The sequence below is a fragment of the Ceratotherium simum genome, chromosome 25 (genome assembly GCF_057802395.1).
Source record: "Ceratotherium simum simum isolate JZ-2026a chromosome 25, ASM5780239v1, whole genome shotgun sequence".
Classification (NCBI taxonomy): Eukaryota; Metazoa; Chordata; class Mammalia; order Perissodactyla; family Rhinocerotidae; genus Ceratotherium; species Ceratotherium simum.
The window spans coordinates 33,087,765-33,109,452 of NC_141924.1; the positions used below are offsets into that span (position 1 = coordinate 33,087,765).

Here is a 21,688-nt window from a genome sequence, read left to right on the forward strand (position 1 = left end):
TTTTAAAAAGGTGCAAAATGACCAACCACCTTTAGGCAGTCACTTCCACACAGCCCCCATCCAAATGCAGAGGGATGGTGGACTGGCCTTCTCTCAATGCTGATTCTCTTTAGGAGACCTGAGTGGGTGCTTGGTAGAATGATAACAACAGTGATCAACAGTGGCCCTGGGGAACCTGGAGCTCTCCACCCTGGGTTTTAATGAATCACAGGATGGACACAGAGTGGCCCTGGTCTTTCTCTTTAACAGACAAAGTGGTCAATAACTTTAGAACATGCAGCTTGAGCTCACAAGCCAAAATAAGTAGATATCTGAAGGGTACAATAATCAGAAAAGAGCAAACATAATAGCATATACTACTAAATCAGAATTACTTGAAAAGAAAGACAAAGAATTTAAAATAAGTAATTCTAAAGAAAATAAGAGAAGATACTGGAGTTATGAAGAATAAGAAATCATTAAAAAGAACCAAGTAAAATGATTAGGAATGAAAAAATATAATGAAGTGAAAGGTTATTTTAGTTCGAACAGGGAAGGTTTCTCTAAGAGGGAAACAGTCAAGCTGAAGCCTGACAATATAAAGAAGAATGTAAATGAGACTATTATGTGAAGCTCTAAGGGAAGAAAATTCAAGAAAGAGAGACTAGCAAGTATAAAGACAGGTGCTTCACCTGTTTGAGAAACAGCAAAGTCTATTTGGCTATAGTGAAGCAAACTAGGGCAAAAATGGCAGGAGATATGGTTCAAGAGCGAGGCAGGAACCTGATCATGGTCTTGTAGGTCATGGTATTTTCTAAGTTTATCACTCATGCTTTGCTTAGGATGGTATTTAAAGAAGATATTTGTTTGCAATTCTACATTAGCTACTGAACTACCTCTAACTGCATGACAGGCAACAGAGGAAATAGGTATACTGCTTATTATGAACCAGGTACTGCTCTTAAATGCCTTAACATGTTTAACTCATCTAATCCTCACAACAGGTAGGGACTTTTATTATCTCCATTTCATAGATAAAGAAACTAAAGCACAGAGAGGTTAAGTAATTTGCCCAAGGTAGCAAATGACGGATATGGAATGTAAAACCAGACTCTAGAGTCCATGCTCTCAACCTCTATGTTCTGCTGCCACTCAAACTGTTTTAAGAAGGCGTACGTATAAGCAGCAAGAGGCAAATCTACTCATATTACAAATCTAAGAAGACACTAAAGCTGTTTGGCTAAATCACTTATTTCTTTTTTGTTGCTGTTGTTACTTTTTTTTGTGAGGAAGATCAGCCCTGAGCTAACATCCATGCCAATCCTCCTCTTTTTGCTGAGGAAGACTGGCCCTGAGCTAACACCTGTGCCCTCCTTCTGCACTTTATATGGGACGCCACCACAGCATGGCCTGACAAGCGGTGCATCGGTGCGCGCCCGGGATCCGAACCTGCGCTGCCAGCAGCGGAGCGCGTGCACTTAACCGCTACACCATGGGGCCAGCCCCTACATCGCTTATTTCTTGAACCTTAGTTTCCATACATACAAAATTAGACTCCTTATCATCAGTACCTCGGGTCTGTAGTGAGAAAATTCTCCAAGAAGATAAGAAAAAAACTCAGAGATAAATTTTAAGATCAACCAAATTCAGGTTAAGGCCATTATGCAAAGCCTCTTTCATGCCCACTGTACCTACACTCTTAAAAAATCATTTTCGGGGCCGCCCCGTGGCTTAGCAGTTAAGTGCGCGCACTCTGCTACTGGCAGCCCGGGGTTCGGATCCTGGGCGCACACCGATGCACCGCTTCTCTGGCCATGCTGAGGTGGCGTCCCACATACAGCAACTAGAAGGATGTGCGACTACGACATACAACTATCTGCTGGGGCTTTGGGGAAAAAAAGGAGGAGGATTGGCAATAGATGTTAGCTCAGAGCCGGTCTTCCTCAGCAAAAAGAAGAGGATCAGCACGGATGTTAGCTCAGGGCTGATCTTCTCCGAAAAAAAAAAAAAAAATCATTTTCATTACCTGCAACTTGTTTTCTGACAATGCCAGGCATCATTACGACTAAATGAGCTAATGTATACAAAGCATTTTTCAGAGTAGGCGACACGGTAGGAACTCAATAAATAGCTGAACTATGATCAACACACAATAAAAGTTATACTCTAATAGGCTTTTAACTTTGCCTAAACAATACAATTCACAGCCTTCATAGGTGTTATTTATAGAAAGACAATTGAAGGATTGGTACTTGTATCATTTACAGGTAATAGCAGATGAAACTAAGAATGACTCTAAAACTCATATCATAGGGTAACGTTTTAAAAATTAGATCATACAGAATCTGTTAGTTGTGATAAAATATAAACTATACAGAAAAACTTTTAATATTGACAATATTGCATACTTTCATTAGGTCCATACAAATACAAAGATAAACCCCAGATGCGGCATATGTTTTATAAGAAGCACTTGGACTAAATAAAAATTACTTGATCAAGTTTTATAGCTATAGAAAGAAATTAAATGTTAAACATTTACCTATGGAATTATCTGGTCCTTTTGATTTGGTATATGACAAAAATGCAGCTAGAAAAAAGATAGATGACAACAGTTCTGCTCTTCCTACCACACCTGTTACCTAGAAAGGGAAGGGGTGGGGAGTCATATTAATAAAGAGCATCTTCAAAATTTAACTATACATAATAGCAACAGCACATTAACTAGAAACTAAATTGACATAACTTTCCAAGTGCACGTTTCTGTTTCTTAGACCTTGAGTGCCCTCATGTGGTGAATTTGTGTATCTTCCATTAAGATAAATTTATCAGCGACTCTGTAATAGTTTTTAGTAATACTATTTGGAAATAATTATAGACTCACAGGAAGTTGCAAAAATAGTACAAAGAGGTCCTGTCTACCCTTTACCCAGCTTCCTCCAATGGTAACATCTTACAAAATTATTGTACAATATTTAGAATAGTTCTTACTTTAAAAAAAGAAAAAAGCTAAGTCTTTCTTACATATTTTCTTAAAATACAAAGATAGCATAAATTTAGCAAGGTTTATTTCAATAAACCTGCAAACTAAAGTTTAAAACGACAATAAACTTTAAAGTCCTTTTAAATTCTAGAAATTTAAATATAAAACCCCCAAGTCTCTCCCTTTAAAGTATTCTGAATTCACTGTAAAAAAAAAAAAAAAAAGTCTGTTCAGTCAGACACCAAAAGGTTCAAGATAGTGGGAGAGACACACAACCTCCCTCCAACACATACACAGGGCTCAAACATACAGACTTTTGCTTACAACCAAAAGCTTGTAAAAAAAAGCAATTGAAGAGTCCTCTTTGCTCTGCTGAGAGGCAATTTTGGAGTTGCAACGTCACCAAGAAAAATAGTTATAGTTTGAGTATGTCTTGGCAGGTAAGGGCTGATGGATATATTGGCAATAACACAGGCAGTTCACAATTTGGAAACACATGGCAATAGACATTATGAAACTACTGAGAATCATCATTTGTTAGGATATCTGTTCATGTTTGCATATATTTTGATGTATTTTCATCAATTACCTAAATCTGCCTTATTGACTGACTACTTTCTGTCCTTGAAACACAAACAATGCCGAGTTGACAAATATTTAAAATCTATATTCAGGGCCGGCCCTGTGGCTTAGTGGTTAAGTGCGCGCGCTCCGCTGCTGGTGGCCCGGGTTCGGATCCCGGGCGTGCACTGACGCACCACTTCTCGGGCCATGCTGAGGCCGTGTCCCACATACAGCAACTAGAAGGATGTACAACTATGACATACAACTATCTACTGGGGCTTTGGGGGAAAAATAAATAAATAAAATTATAAAAAATAAATAAATAAAATCTATATTCATAAAAAAAACAAGTAAGAGGAAGATTGGCCACAGATAGCTCAATGTGACTCTTCCTCAGCAAAAAAAAAAAAAAAAAAAGTAGCAAAGAAAATAACTGTATTTATTTATATTTTACATTACTAAAGTTAAGAGATTATGGCTTATGTTCTTGATTAATTAATAAATGTTTGTTTCAAAAATTATTCTAAAATTAAAAATTTTATGTGGTAGGAAGGTAGATTGTATACTAGGAAGTTAAGACATTATACCAATTTAAGAGTCTTCAAATACTTGGATTAAAAGTCATTGTTAAATTTTTTTCTTAAAAATATAAACCATTATAATCATTGCGTAGGCTTTATAAAAAAAAGAAAAAAACATTGATTTACAGTTTTACTTACTGCTTCTGTGTGTATTGGGTGCACTGCAAAAAGTAAAGAAGCAATCACACTACTCCTGTTGTCCAGAAAAAGTTTGCAGACTTTAAGAAATATCACACTAACCACAGCGTGAAAAATCATATTTAGGAGATGATATGACATTGGCTTTAGTTCACTAAACAGATAATTTAAGCGAAATGTCAATACTGTTAAGGGACGGTAAGACTTGTGGCTTCTCTCCTAAAAGGAAAAAACCGTCAGTGATTATTAAAGTACTTTGGTCATCAAGGGTACATAAACTAATCATTGTATTTACTATTGAAAGTATCTACATTTAGCTGAGACATAATAAGAAAATAATGAAATGCCCCAAGAATAACACAAACATAAAAGACAGCTTTATAATCTGTGTTTGCCTATTTCCTTAGTCCAAAAACTAGGCAATTTCCTCTCTGATATATAGTGGTCAGAGAATTAACAGTAGAAGAAGAACATTTGATTATTAATTCCTCTTCAATACACAGATTAAAAAGAAAAAAGTAGGACAATAGTGGCCTTGATCAAGTTGGAGCACAGTGTTCTCTCCAAAGCTTGCTTTCTAATCTGTCACCTGAATACAAGTGCTTATATAACTGCAGGCTAGGTCTTCAAAAGGAAATATAAGAATGGAATGCTTACCAGTACAGTCTCAATAGCGATGACTCAAAATGGTACTGTCTAGTTGTTTTATGAAAAACATCTCAGAAGATGTTATAAACATCTTATAACGTATAAACCTGAACATAGTAAACTGAAAGTCCCCAGATACTACACAGAGAGTAACACAAGAGCAAAAACTTTCTTAGAATAAGAGAATAGACACCTTTGTTTGGTAGTCTCCATAGGCTATAAATCAAATTTTATGTGAAGTATTGAATTTCTTTATAAGCTAGAAGTTACATTTAACCAGAAATATTTTTACCCTAAGACAAAATCAAATCAGATTTAAGAATAAAACACACAGTCAAAAACATATAAAATATTATCCTATTCTTCCTAATTTTATATAAGGGAATCCACATCAGCTTCTTTGCTCTCCTACCTATTACCATATTTTGCTGTAACTCTGGTAAATAGGTATAGATGTAAGCCTGTTCATCCCTACTAGGGAACATGAGGAAGCACAAGGAATACACATTTCCCATTTTGAAATTAGGAGCATTTTAATATCTCTGTTTGTATTGACTACACACACCGTGAGTGCCAGCTACCTAGGATATTCTTTCCTGCTTGGCTAATTCCTGTATATCCTTTGAATTTCAGCTCAGGCATACAAATTTATTTTTAAGGCATTATATTGAACTGACATGATTTGTACCAGAGAGCAGAAAAAGGTTCTAGAAAACTTGTGAGTGCCTAGAATGTTACTGTGGCTCCACTGAAACATAACTGCCAGTTGAAAGGATGAAGTTAGAAAGTAGCAGGAAATAGATATTTTTAATTGCAGTATACATAATTGCTTTGTTAGGTTGATTAGATGTACATATGCCATAGGTAATGACCAACTAAAAGATTAATTATTAACATAACTATTCACGTAATTCATTAGTAATATACTTTATACTTAAGACTCCACTGTGACAAATAATTATTAGCTTGGTAGATATCAGGTTTACTCGGTGAAAATATAGTAAAACAGCTATATGTTCCATTATGAAGAAAACAATTCAGATCATTATCACATTTAGGCATATTAAAGAAAAACTTAATTACTCATGGTATTAGCTGGCAATAGAAACACAGCATGAATATAATGAATGAGTAAGCTAACGGTTGCCTGTTAATGTGAATCTCCATATAGGGATGGCAAAAACAGTGAGACAGGATATCTGCAGAAGTTACCTTAACACAGGTACTTCAAAGGCCAAATGCCAGAAGAGTGTGGCTCCTTACAGCTCAGTGGTTCTCAACCATGGCTGCACCAAAGAATCACCTAGATAACTTAAACCACCTTCGCCACCCAAAAAAAATCCCACAAAAACAACAAAAGCAAACACACACAAAACAAGACAAAAAATATTGATGCCCACATCCCACTCTGAGATAACTAATTAACAAGTTTGGGTAGAACTTTGGTAATATTCTTTTTTTTTTTTTTTTTTGTGAGGAAGATTGGCCCTGAGCTAACATCTGCCAATCCTCCTCTTTTTGCTGAGGAAGACTGGCCCTGGGCTAACATCCACGCCCATCTTCCTCTACTTTATATGGGATGCCGCCACAGCATGGCTCGACAAACGGTGCGTTGGTGCGCGCCCGGGATCCGAACCTGTGAACCCCGGGCCACCGCAGTGGAGCCTGCCACTTAACCGCTTGCGCCACCGGGCCGGCCCCGGTAATAGTCTTTTTTGAAGTGCCCCACGTGGATTCTAATGTGCAGCCAGGGTTGTAATCCACTGAGTCATCAATAAGCAGAGTATTACATATTTAAAGAATGGGCTTACTAAAGAGATAATCTGAACACTGAGAGGCCCAGAGGAGTCCAAAGACCCTTAATTAATGGCAGTATGTTATAGCTCAGGAGAATGTGCTAAGCCCAAAATGTGTCTTTAACACGTGCATTGGCACAAAAATCCTCACAAAGTTTTGGGTGCCTGCACACAGGCTTCCAGGCTATCATTACTTGATGACATCAACCATTAGATCTTTTACTGTGCTAATTCCAGGCTTGTCAAGAAACCTTCTGACACTTAAATAATACTTAGAATAACTTTCTCCCTAGTGGCACATTTCCCTACAAGGAGGGAATATGCCCATCAAAAAATACACTATAAACGATTATTCTAATTTGTTCATCTATTCCGTCTGAGTTTAGTATGAGTCTTTTTCACGTGTCCTCTTATAGGTACTCTGAATGAAATCAAATTTTCATCTGCAAAGCTGAGAAAATCACAAAACATAGCATTGACACCATGGTATGATAACTTGCATGAATCCTTTAACCTGGCCAGCTAATCTTGCAGGCCAAAATCTCAACGTCACAATCAAAATCACAACAGCTACTAGCATAAGTCGGGGGAATGGACATATATTTCTAAGCGTCTCTGGGGATAATGGGTACGGGTAGAGGGTAATAAATTTTCTAGAAAATAATGTACCTTATAATAGGACCATATTTTCCCCTCATTATCAAAAGATTTATGTTTTTACAGGCTAGAACTGGGTGAAAACAGGAAGGTTGCGGGAAAATAAAGTGTGCTTATTTAATAATAAAAAATACTTATATGCTTGTGACTTCCACCCTCACCCTTGAGAAGCTTCCAAATTTGGAGAATAAGGAAAGGAGCCATAAATGATGACTGACAAGCTACAACTATAAAAGAGTGTTACATATTATGTTTTGACAACTATGTGCCAGGTACTACAGATAAATTAATTCATTTATTTACCCTCAAGGTGAATTCTTTTATTCTTTTATAGATTAGGAAAACGACTTGCATCTAAAACCTGTATTCCCACCGATTTCACATAGCTACGACATAATAGAAATAAAATTAGAATCCAATCTATATGATCCCAAGCTGACAAGGGATTAATCCCAAACAGTTTAACACTGACCTTCAAAATAAAGTTACTGGCAAAGTAAAAACACTCTCATAAAAATGAACTAAACTTTTGGATTCTCAATACAAAATCAAAATAACTATTAAGTAAGAGGTATGACACAAATTTAAAATTTTTAATAAATCATTTTTGTTTTTCTGCAGAAAAACTGACAATATGTACTTACTATTTTTACCCTTAAAGTCTGATCTATTTATATTGAAGTTACATATATTTTAAACAGTTAAATATATCACAGTCATCTCTTTTGCCTGACTCATAAAATAGAAAAGAGAGAAATAAAGTCAGTTAGCAACAATAAGACTTGTATTACACTTATCTCTCCTAACACATATTATTTTCATATATATATTATTTTTAAAAAGATTAAGCCAAGGTACACAACCAAGGAAAGAATCAAGCACTGCTTTAAAGAAGATAACTGTACCTTCAATTTCATATCTAATTTATTATAAACATGTTATGTCTCATATAAATTTTTTTTGGGGGGGAAAAACCCATAATTGCTATGATGACAATGTTGATAAAGAATTAGGAGTAATAAACCACCACAATATTTTAAAATCTGAGATACATATAAGTAATATATAAGTAATTACTTACCTCAGACATAGGGGTTCCCCAGAAGTCATTCTGAAATAAAGTTTTTAAAGGTGTAGACGGATGCAGGTCTTTATTATCCAGTATTGCTGAAACATCATCAAAAACAAAACCACAAAAGAGGCTGTTCCAATAGCAGGCAGTAACCACACCTACTATTAAGGTTACTTCTTTGAGGTTAATATCAGCCATGTTTTCCACAAACACTTGTGGACAAAATCTGGGGAAAAAAATCATGAAGATAAAATGAAATAAGCAACATATATTTTTCAAAAAAGTACAATTTTAAGAGAAGAATAATAACTACAATCAAGATTGAATGCTAATTCTCCAGGAGAATTAATTCAAAGCTCAGCTCAAATGTCATCCACCCCTACGAAGCACTAGCTGACCACCTCTCCATATTCCTAACGTAGGACAGAACTGCCCCTTCACATGTGCTTTCATAGCTCTATCACAGTCCTTGATCACCCCACTTAATCTGTGGACCTCTCTCTCTAGCAAATTAGATGAACTCCTTATCAATCGTTACAGGTCAGGTTACCTGGGAAACACATATATACAAGTTAACTCTAAAAAACGAGTATGATGTGCTCCAGGAATAGCTAAACGAATCTTTGTTGGAAAACAAATACTTAAAAAGACACGGCTCATGGGTTTTCTGAAATGTAGATGAAGCTTATATTTCAGTACTTTATGAACTAAAGATCAAGTATTATTTAAAGCAGGAGTCCAAACTTGCGGCCTACAGTCTTGTTTAGTTTGACCAAAAGCCTTTCAAAAATATTTGTCTTGAATGCCTTTATGCTACTGTACACCAGCCAGTTAACCACAGTCCCATTATCTTTCACCCAGATTGATTTATTTCATTGATTTATGTTATCTGCTTGGCCGTTGAGTATATGAGTTTATGATCCAGATCTAAATCATGGTTTTTCTTTTTCCCATTACAACAAACGCTTTTAATCTAGAGAATGGGTTTCATCCATGACAATTCATAATTAAGTCACTGTTTTAGAAAGGATTCAGTAAGGAAATGGTTTAGAGTAGAAAGGGAACTGGAAGATAATGAAGAATAGCCCTATGATAAAAACATGGTTGGAAGGTACTCTAAAAAAAAACAAGCTGATGATATCCTTTCCTAGTTTGAGTAGTGTCATTAGTATCATTTCAGCATTATCACCTGTGGAGGGCAGAATAATGGCCCCCAAAATTATCCATATCCAAATTCCCTGAACCTGTGAATATGTTACATTACATGGCAGAAGAGACTTTATAGGTGTGATTACATTGAGGATTTTGAGATGAAATTATCCTGGATTATCTGGGTAGGCCAGTTCAATGGGAAGAGACCTTACAAGTGAAAGGAGGAGGCAGGCAAGTCAAAAAAGCAGAGGTCAGTGTGATAACGATAGCTGGCTGGGGGCCATAAACCAAGGAATTATGGCAGCCTCTAAAAGCTGGAAAAGGCAAAGAAATACATTCTTCATTAGAGCTTCTAAAAGGAGATAGCCTTACCAACATCCCGATTTTAGTCTAGTGAGACCCGTTTCAGACTTCTGACCTCTAGAACTATAAAATAACAAATTTGTGTCATTTTAAGCTACTATGTTTGTGGAAATTTGTTATGGCAGCAATAGAAGACATACATTACTCACAGAGCCAGAAGATCTGAGACTTGAGATATATCTGTAGGAGTTCTGGTCAGATCAGAGAGGAAGAACAGGGTAGAGAGAATGGGTAGAGATTTAGAATCAGATGTAAGACTTATATAAGGATATGTATACAAGAGCCTATGGGATATATATAAAAGAGCCTATGGGAAAGTATTAAAGTCTCTTTAGAATCGGACAAGGAAAACTTAGAATATGTTAGATGTTTTAAAGAAATGCAAAATCCAATCCAACAAATCAGGAAAGGAAACTGGCTGCACCCTTTGAAGAAGCATAATTTTCAATTAAAAGAAAAATTATCCAACGGCTTATCTTGAATCCACAAGTGATTTACCATCTCTAAATGGTATGGACTTGTACACACTTATTATCACAAAAAAAGTTGATGGTGCTTGTTTAAAGATTGGAGAGACTGAAGAGGTATTTGCCTCAGCTCCCTCCCAACCACAAACTAAAATGATGTCAAGGTATTAAAAAAAAAAAAGAAGACTATAAATTCACAAGGATGAAAACAATTGGAGAGGAAATCACAGCAAATTTTGGAAGCTGGAAAGGCAAAAGGATTAGTAAGTAACTCAACAGAGCTCAGGAAAGTGAATCCTAAGCTGAAGTGGGGAAAGCTGAAAAGTTTTTTGTACTCCTGCCAGCATCGATCTCAAACACTGGTGCCAAGGATCTCAGCAAACAGGGGTAGGAACAGATGGCTCTGTTAAAGTTTAGACCCGTCTCTCACCAGGTACAGCCAGGTAACCTTCCCTCCTATAGCAAGGCAGAAGACTGGAGACTTCCTCTATGGAGTAGGTAAAATAGAGTGTCTGACCCAGGGGACACAAGTGAGAACAAAGGCAGCACATTGAAAGTGAGGGTTAAGTAAAAGTCTGTCTATGTATTTTAAGAGCCTCCAGCTCTCTTCTAGCAACTGGGCACAGAATCTTGTAAAATTTTACAACACTAGAAACAAAAAAAAGGATTTTAAAAGCTTCCAGAAAGAAATAAAGCAGTTTCCATACTAAAGAGTAGGAATCCAAACAAATCTTTTTTTTTTCACTAACAACACTGGAAGCTAGAAAAAAAAAAATCCAAGAAAACAAAAAGGGAGCAACGCTTCAAATTTCTGAGGGATAATAGTTTCCAACCTAAAATTCTGTATTAATAAACCCAAATTTCCCAAGTGGGAAAGTAGAATAAAAATATTTTGAGACATTTAAAATCTCAAAAATTTACCTCCAATGTCTCCTTTCTCAGGACACTAATAGAAGAGGTACTCCACTAAAACGAAGTATACTAAGAAACAGAAAGATAGGGAGCTGTTTCAGCTGCTAGCAGGTTAATTTCATAGGGCTGCTTCCCCCGCCTGCGGGCACTACTAGCTTCACCATTACATGTGTGGATATTTTTACCAGCTTACTGCTTGCTACACCTACCAGGAACACCTCTGCAGAGCAGGCTACACATGTGCCTCCAACCTTTATTATTTATGGTGGAGACCTCCCATGCTTTGGAGGACAGCACCTCACGATCATTTGCAAGATGCGCTCTAGTGATCCCCAAAACTTACTGAGAATTTGTGATAACAGTAGATGCTCCCAATGGCACACGCATCCCAAATCCATGCATCCCTGTTACATTCCTTGGCCCCTCAGTCCCCTCCTGGGTGGCTCCCTGGGAGAGGGAGGCTCCCTGGGTGGCTCCCAGCCCACAACAGCACGGGAATCTGAGAGATAACAATAGCAATGGTGTGGGACACAAGGATTCAAGAGAGAACAACAGCCTATATGATGCTGCAGGACATAACTGCATCCCGGATGCTGCCCCTGCAACCTTCCACTTTAGCAGAGATGACACCCAGGAAGACATGGCAGCTGATGATGGCAAGCACTTTCTGGGACCTGGCTGCTGAACTGAATGCTTGTTTATCTAAATCCCTGCTGACAATCCCCTTGAGTGGCATTTTGCAGAGTTAACTATGTGTTTAGCCCAAGGCCACCTTGTTTATTACACTTGCTGCCTGACTGTGAGGTGGTATTATGACTGCCAGGCTGCTCTCTGTTGTGCCTTTGAGCTTTGGAAGGCCAAGGATGAATCCTGCAAATATAAGCCCACTAGTCTGGCTTCACAGACATCTCTAAGCAGGAGAGGGCCCTTATGATGGCAGTGGCAAGTGTGGGGCCCATCTCTGTTAGTATAGATGCAGGCCAGGATACTTTCCAGTTCTATAAAAATGGCATTTATTATGATCCAGACTGTAGCAGTGCAGACTTGGATCATGATGTTGTGGTGGTTGGCTACGGCTTTGAAGGAGCAGAATTGGATAATAATAAACATTGCCTTGCCAAGAACAACTAGGGCACAGATTGGGGCATGATGGCTACATAAAGATAGTCAAAGACTGGAACCACCACTGTGGAATCGCCACCATGGCCAGCTATCCTACTGTGTGAGATGATGGTGATAAAAGAAGGACTCGACTGAGAAGAGAATATCCAGAGGAGGAATTTTATCTTAAAACTGACCAGACCTTATTGTGTGGGATAAAACACTTGAATCCTTTAAGATCCAAGTTGTGATTTGAATTCTACATTTTACACTGGTAAAATGTTACCATTTCTTTAATTACTGATGTCAACAGCTTTGTATTACTGACTTGCCTAATAACTTCTGAAGTTTCATTTTTTAAAAGGATGTATAAAGTTTTACTTTTTAAAACAAAATTTAATTTCAAAGCAAATGAAAAAAAAAGAAAGACAGGGAAATTAGGAGACAAGGGATCCAACACAAGACAGTGAAAAAGGAAAGACAATGACAGCCAGGCAACCAGGCCTACTAACCAGTACACATTGGAACAGGTCAGAAGGTTCCTGAACAACAGTCCTAAGAAGATATAACCGACAGAACACCTGATGTTTAAACACAGTGAGTGAAGAACTAGTCACTCTTGTGTGTGTATAACTGTAATTCAGAAAAACAAAACAACTCAAGACATCCACCACTGGGTAGGTGAATATCAAGTCTTGTGTATGGTTCAGAAACCTCTCTCCCATAGGAGGGGAGTAAAAGAGTAGAGCTTTCAGACAGAGGTCAAACTAAAGAGACCATCGACTTAATACAGATTGCTATATATGTAGGTTGCTATATGTGAACCTCATGGCAATCACAAACCAGAAACCTATAATAAATACACAAAAAACTAAGAGAAAGGAACCCAAACATAATATTACAGAAAGCCTTCAAACCACAAGGGAAGAGAGCAAGAGAAGAAGAAAGGAACAGAGAAGCACTACTAAAACACCGAGAAAAAAAGTAAAAATATGGCAGTAAGTATATACATATCAATAGCTACTTTAAATGTCAATGGACTAAATGCTCCAATTAGAAGGCATAGGGTGGTTGACTGGATAAAAAACAAGACCCATATATATGCTGCATACAAGAGACACACTTCAGACCTAAAGACACTCAAAAACTGAAAGTGAAGGGATAGAAGAAGATACTCCATGCAAATGGCAATGAAAAGAAAGCTGGGGTAGCAATACCCATATCAGACAAAATAGACTTTAAAACAGAAACTGTAACAAGAGACAAAGAAGGGCACTACATAATGATCAAGGGAACAATCCAACAAGAGGATATAACACTCGTAAATATCTATGCACCCAACGCAGGAGCACCTAAATACATAAAGCAATTATTAACAGATATAAAAGGAGAAATAGACAGTAACACAATAATAGTAGGGGACTTGAACACTCCACTTACACCAATGGATAGATCATCCAAACAGAAAATCAATAAGGAAACACTGGCCTTAAATGACACACTAGAACAGATAGACTTAGTAGATATATACAGAACATTCCATCCAAAAACCAAAGAATACACATTCTTTTCAAATACACATGGAACATTCTCCAGGATTGAATACATATTAGGCCACGAAACAGGTTTTTATAAATTTAAGAAGACTGAAATAATACCAAGCATCTTTTCTAACCACAACAGTATGAAACTAGAAATCAACTATACGAAGGAAACCAGAAAAGCCACAAATATGTGGAGATTAAACAAAATGCTACTGAACAATGCTTGGGTCAATGAAGAAATCTAAGGAGAAATCAAAAAATACCTGGAGACAAATGAAAATGAAAATACGACATGCCAGAATTTATGGGATACAGCAAAAGCGGTTCTAAGAGGGAAGTTTATAGCAATGCAGGCCTATCTTAACAAACAAGAAAAATCTCAAATAAACAATCTAACAGTGCACCTAAAAGAACTGGAAAAAGAACAAACAAACTTCAAAATCAGTAGAAGGAGGGAAATAATAAAAATCAGAGCAGAAATAAATGAAATAGAGACTAAAAAAACAATAGAAAAAATTAATGAAACCAAGAGATGGTTCTTTGAAAAGATAAACAAAATTGACAAACCTTTATCTAGACTCACCAAGAAAAAAAGAGAGAAGGCTCAAATAAATAAAATCAGAAATGAAAGAGGAGAAATCACAATGGACACCTCAGAAATACAAAAGATTATAAGAGAATACTATGAAAAGCTATATGCCAACAAACTGGATAATCTAGAAGAAATGGATAAATTCTTAGAAACATACAACCTTCCAAAACTGAATCAAGAAGAAAGAGAGAATTTGAACAGACCAATCACCAGTAAGGAGATCAAAACAGTAATCAAAAACTTCCCCAAAAATAAAACCCCAGGACCAGACAACTTCCCTGGTGAATTCTACCAAACATTGAAAGAAGACTTAACATGTATCCTTTGCAAACTTTTCCAAAAAATGGAAGAGGAGGGGAACTTCCTAACTCATTCTATGAAGCCAACATTATCCTGATACCAAAAACAGACAAGGAAAACACAAAAAAAGAAAATCAGAAGCCAATATCACTGATGAACATCAATGCAAAAATCCTCAACAAATTACTAGCAAATGGCATACAACAATACATTAAAAAGATCATACAGCATGATCAGGTGGGATTTATTCCAGGGATGAAGGGATGGTTCAACAGCAACAAATCAATGTGATACACCACACTCACAAAATGAAGAATAAAAATCACATGATCATCTCAATAGATGCAGAGAAGGCATCTGACAAGATACAGCATCCATTTATGATAAAAACTCTGAATAAAAGGGGTATAGAAGGAAAGTACCACAACATAATAAAGTCCATATATGACAAATCCACAGCTAATATCATCCTCAATGGTGAAAAACTGAAAGCTATCCCTCTAACAAAAGGAACCAGACAAGGATGTCCACTCTCACCACTCCTATTTAACAAAGTATTAGAAGTCCTAGCCAGAGAAATCAGGCAAGAAAAAGAAATACAAGGGATCAAAATTGGAAAGGAAGAAGTGAAATTGTCACTATTTGCAGATGACATGATTTTATATATAGAAAACTCTAAAGAATCCACCAAAAAACTTCTAGAAATTATAAATGAACACAGTAAAGTTGCAGGATACAAAATCAACATACAAAAATCAGTTGCGTTTCTATACACTAACAACGACGCAGCAGAAAGAGAAATTAAGAATACAATCTCATTTACAATTGCAACAAAAAGAATAAAATACCTAGGAATAAACTTAACCAAAGAGGTGAAAGATCTGTACACTGAAAACTATAAAACATTGCTGAAAGAAACTGAAGAAGGCACAAAAATGGAAAGATATTCCATGCTCTTGGATTGGAAGAATTAACATAGGTAAGATGTCTATACTTCCTAGAGCAATCTATAGATTCACTGTAATCCCTATCAAAGTCCCAATAACATTTCTTACAGAAATAGAACAAAGAATCCTAAAATTTATATGGAACAACAAAAGACCCTGAATAGCCAAAGAACTCCTGAGAAAAAAGAACAAAGCTAGAGGTATCACATTCCCTGATTTCAAAATATACTCCAAGGCTATGGTAACCAAAAAGCATGGTACTGGTACAAAAACAGACACACAGATCAATGGAATAAAATCAAGAGCCCGGAAATAAACCCACACATCTATGGACAGCTAATCTTTGACAAAGGAGCCAAGAACACACAATGGAGAAAAGAAAGTCTCTTCAACAAATGGTGTTGGGAAAACTGGACAGCTACACGCAAAAAAATGAAAGTAGACCATTATCTTACACCATACACAATAATTAACTGAAAATGGATTAAAGACGAATGTAAGACCTGAAACCATGAAACTTCTAGAAGAAAACACAGGAAGTATGCTCTTCAACATCAGTCTTAGCAACATATTTTCAAGCACCATGTCTGACCGGGCAAGAGAAACAATAGAAAAAATAAACAAATGGGACTACATCAAACTAAAAAGCTTCTGCACAGCAAAGGAAACCATTAACAAACAAAAAAACAACCTAACAATTGAGAGAAGATATTTGCAAACCATACATCTGATAAAGGGTTAATCTCCAAATATATAAAGAACTCACACATCTTAACCACCCAATTAAAAAATGGGCAAATTGGGGCCAGCCTGGTGGCGCAAGCAGTTAAGTGCGCACGCTCCGAAGCGGCGGCCCAGGGTTCGCTGGTTCGGATCCCAGGCGCACACCAATGCACTGCTTGGCAGGCCTTGCTGTGGCAGCATCCCATAAAAAGTGGAGGAAGATGGGCACGGATGTTAGCCCAGGGCCAGTCATCTTCAGAAAAAAAAAAAAAGGAGGATTGGCAGATATTAGCGCAGGGCTGATCTTCCTCACAAAAAAAAAAAAAAATGGGGCAAAAGACTGGAAGAGACACTTCTCCAAAGAAGATACACTGATGGCCAACAGGCCCATGGAAAGATGTTCACTATTAGCTATCAGGGAAATGCAAATCAAAACTACAATAAGATACCACCTCATGCCCGTCAGAATGGCTATAATTAACAAGTCAGGAAACAACAAGTGGTGGAGAGGATGTGGAGAGAAGGGAACTCTCGGACACTTTGGTGGGAGTGCAAACTGGTGCAGCCACTATGGAAAACAGTATGGAGATTCCTCAAAAAATTAAGGATAGAACTACCATACGATACAGCTATTCCACTACTGGGTATCTATTCAAACAACATGAAAACATCAGTGCGTAAAGATACATGCACCCCTGTGTTTCCTGCAGCATTATTCACAATAGCCAAGACTTGGAAGCAACCTAAGTGCCCATCAAGGGACGAATGGATAAAGAAGATGTGGCATATATACACAATGGAATACTACTCAGCCATAAGAAATGATGAAATCCAGCCATTTGTGACAACGTGGATGGACATTGAGGGTATTATGCAAAGTGAAATAAGTCAGAGGGAGAAGGTCAAATACCATATGATCTCACTCATAAGTAGAAGATAAAAACAACAACAAACACATAGAGACACAGATTGGATTGGTGGTTACCAGAAGGAAAGTGGGGAGGGAGGAGGGTGAAAGGGATGATTAGGCACACTTGTGTGGTGATGGATTGTAATTAATATTTGGGTGGTGAACATGATGTAATCTATGCAGAAATAGAAGTATAATGATGTACACCTGAAATTTATACAATGTTAGAAACCAATGTGAATGCAATAAAATTAAAACAGGGAAAAAAAAAAAAGAAAAGAAAAGAAAAAAGAAACCTCTCTCCCATGAATCATCTCAGGTCCCTGACCAGGTAACACCTGGGGTGACAAAACTACTGTTTGGTTAAATGTTCTCACCATAGAAAATTTTAAAATTAATAGAAGAAAAAGAAGTAAAATAAACCTGTGGTTTTAACACTTAGAAATTATATTCGGGAATAATATGTATTTGATTTTTAGAGTAGTTGTAACGTTTAAGAGAATTTGACACACACTGGAGACTCTAATATACTAGTTTCAAAAGTATATTTTAAAATATAATATATTACACAATAATATGTATAATTTACATAGTAAATTATTGACCATGTAATTTCTGGATTTAGGACTTTTAGTTGAAAAAGTATAGGAATTTAGTCAAGTTTACAAATAGTATTGGAATTTTTATAAGAACTTGGAAGTTACTACAGTTTTAAGTTTAATTTACTAGCTTTATAAAAGTTGTTTAAGTATTAGAAAGTTTTGCTTGTTAAGTCAGGCATCTGAAATCCTTGAATAAAAATTAATACATTAAAATTATAAATGCAGTTTTAAATTAGAGCAATTTAACCAAGTTTTAAATGTAGATGATTGAGGGTAGTCAGTCCTTGCAATTTGAGAGTTGTTATTTAAAAAACGGTGACATGTACTTTATAAACAGAATAAGAATTTTAGATTGAATTTAAATGCTTAAAAAACACAAGGTTATAAAATGTTACTTTAAGAAACTTGGACAGATCCCATGATTTCTAAATACAGTTAGGTAATAAAAAGTTACATAGTCAGTTTAAGTTGCAAAAGTTTCATTCAGTAATTGAAATGCTCAATTTCAACATAATCAAAACTCTGAACTTGATTTAATTTTGGGGATTGTCCTCTGCCCCAGGCTTGGTCTCACAGCAAACGAGAATCCTCTTGTCATGGAATGGGAACGCAGTTTATTCTTCTCCTTTACCTAGAGAGAGTACCTTACGTTCTTGTTAAACATAGTTTTTGAATGTTATAGCATCTGTGGAAATTCATAAAAGAAACCTTAACTAAATTGGAGTTGGGAAGGCCTGTATGGAGAGCCCGCACATCCTCCCACACATTGTCAATTACACCAAGCCAAAAAAGAAGGATGCTTGCATCTTGGACAGGAAGAAAAACTACTTTACTACTGAAGGAAGACTTCTCTCCCTATCCAGCAACAGCCCAGCCAATGAGAACTGCAACTCTTTTGGTGATTCCCAAATAACTCATTTTGAGATAAAATACCAGGCTAATCTGCTTTTTAAGTTCACATGTTAGAGCAGAATGGAAAGACAAGTAAGGAAAGCAAAAGAGCTTACCTGATCACTATATTCAAAGATGAGACTCTCATAGGTATTGAGGGTTCTTTGGGGACTAAAACCCACATCACTGGGGACTGTCACCTGAAGTTCCTTTTATCTCTATTTCATCTTCCTTCATCAGAACAAAGATCCTTACTCCCTCTTTGGAAGATGGTAATATCCCGCTTTTCTTTGTTGAGGTCCATTTGCAATCACCACCCCTACTTCTAACCTCTACTCCCACAGGGGCCTTTTTTGGCAGAACCTCAGATGACCACAACTGAGCTCATGAACATGCACCAGAACTAGCTCTCTCACTTTCCCTCACTATTAGGTTACCTTGGGTAATCTTGTAAAATTCTATTATCTTGGTCCTTTATAAACTTGGCATGGGCGAGGAGTTTAAGAAGCACTAAGTGGGTTTATCAATGAGATGCTAATCTTCATGGAATGGATGGCATTGCAAAATGTTTACTATTCTTGATAGCCTACTGTTATGGTTAGTTTTATGTGTTTACTTGGCTAGGCTATAGTAGTATTCAAACACTAAACTAGGTGTTGCTTTGAAGGTATTTTGTGATGTGGTTAGCATCTACAATCATGACTTTAAGTAAAGGAGACTATATTCCTCATAATGTGGATGGACCTCATCCAACCACTTGAATCACCTTAAAAGCAAAACTGAAGTTTCCCGAAGAAGAAATTCTACCTCAAGATTGCAGCATCTGGTTCTGCCAACCTACTCCACAGATTTTGGATTCACTGGCCCCATAATCCTGTAAGTCCATTTTTTGATACAGATATCTTTGATATATAGATCTATATTATCAATATATGTATCAAAATAAATATATACAAAAAAATATATATATATATATTTCTTCTGCTGGTTGTGCCTGGGGTCACTCCTGCACTTACAATTATCTGCTTGGTTAAGGCTGGATGTCTAAAGGGCAGGAGTCTCAGCTTGGAAAGCTAGTCTCCGCTACTTGTGGTCATATCCTCTAGTAGGTTAGCCTGAACTTCTTTAAACGGCGATCTCAGGAGAGCAGGAGGGCAAGTCCAAGTGCACAAGCTCTTTTCAAGCCTCAGCTTACTGAATATTTTTTACTATCAATCAAGCAAGGTAAACTCAGAATCAATGTGGGAGAGGTGATAATAGAATTTTTGAAGATTCTCTAAGGGAGCATGTTATAAGAGAAAAGGAGAGAGAGCTAGTTCTCCTGCATCATGAGCTCAGTTGTGGCATCATCTGAGGTTCCGGCCCAAAGAGCGACCTGCAAGGGTAGAGGTTAGGGGAAAGGGAGAGGGTTACATGAGGGTATAGATAGAGGGTGGCATGATTCACTGGCGGCCATTACTCTAACAATGTAACACATCACTGTTAAATGTTACTTATGGGAATGCTATAGACTGGATGTTTGTTTCCCCCCAAAACTCATGTTAAATCCTAATGCCCAATGGGATGGTATTTGGAAGTGGGACCTTCAGAGGGTCGTTAGATCATGAGGGTGGGGCCCTCATATATGGTGTTAGCACTCTTATAAAAGAGGCCTGAGAGAGATCCCTTGCCCCTTTTGCCTCGTGAGGACACAGGGAAAAGATGCCCTCTATGAATCAGAAAGTGGGTCTTTACCAGACACTGAATCTGCTGATGGCTTGATGTTGGAATTCCCAGCCTCCAGAACTGTGAGAAATAAATCCTGCTGTTTATAAATCACCTAACCTAGAGTATGTTATAGCAGTGCAAACAGACGAAGACAGAGAATTTCCAGTTTTTTTCCTAGGCACACAAGCATATTCACACAGATGCACGTAGTCTGAGTGGAGTGGATGAGATGATTGTTTTATGTTTGCTTACAAAAATGGGATGTCACTATATATGTGCAAAAAAATCCAACTGCAATTGAAGACCACCCATGAGCTACATTATAGACACATAAAATAATACAATTCCTTCAAGAAAATTATCCTGAGTGCTCATTTTTTCCAATAACCCAACAGTACAAGTGTGGAATAAAATAAACTTATAAGAAAATTTTAAACGAACCTGGAAATATTTAGCCTGGAAAGGAAAGTCCTTTCAGTTAAATAATTTCATGATTATATCTCCTTCAGCAAGAATAATCTACTGTATTTTAATTCTATTTTAAAGTTTGTAAAACTTTGGCCTGCAAAGTGTACATTCACATTGACTCCTACTAATCTTTCCAGTCTCCTCATGTTGAGAGAAGACAAGTGTCTGCTTGCTGCACACTGACTCCTCTCCACGAGAACAAGGCAAAACAAAACATCTACTACACATAGTGGATACTAAATTTCTCATGGCCATGCTTTATTTTAGATGCTAGAAAAGTAAACTAACATTTATTTTCTTGATAAGGTAGCAAAAAGGGAATGGAAGTAACACGTAAGAAATAAAGGTTGATTGGTACAGAGAACCAATCTTTTTTGTGACATGATTTTGGTCAGATAAAACTGCTCATATAACCATAAAGAAGAAAGAAGGCAGGTCTAGGCAAGTATTCCTATAATAAGGCCATTTATAAAATCGTCACATAAATTCCCTCTCTTGGTGAAAACTGACTGATGTAGAAAATTTGGTGAAAAATAATGGAGAGTTTTAGCAATTTTCCTCAAAATTATATAGTGAATGAATGAACTAGAA

At 36.9% G+C, this 21,688-nt stretch overlaps 1 protein-coding gene across 2 annotated transcripts in view; it reads right to left on the bottom strand.

The window, feature by feature from the left end:
* The window catches only part of TMTC3 (transmembrane O-mannosyltransferase targeting cadherins 3), a 62,817-nt gene that overhangs the window by 35,859 nt on the left and 5,270 nt on the right, over window positions 1–21,688 (bottom strand). Inside the window, exons 2-4 of one of the 2 annotated variants that reach the window (XM_004417928.3) lie at window positions 8,428–8,644; window positions 4,246–4,464; window positions 2,522–2,621 (exon numbers count right to left, since the gene is read on the bottom strand). In XM_004417928.3, coding sequence (XP_004417985.1) covers window positions 2,522–2,621; window positions 4,246–4,464; window positions 8,428–8,616 — 508 coding nt within the window. In that variant the 5' untranslated portion in view covers window positions 8,617–8,644. The remainder of the gene's footprint in view (window positions 1–2,521; window positions 2,622–4,245; window positions 4,465–8,427; window positions 8,645–21,688) is intronic. The other variant, XM_087449128.1, reaches the window with a different exon arrangement.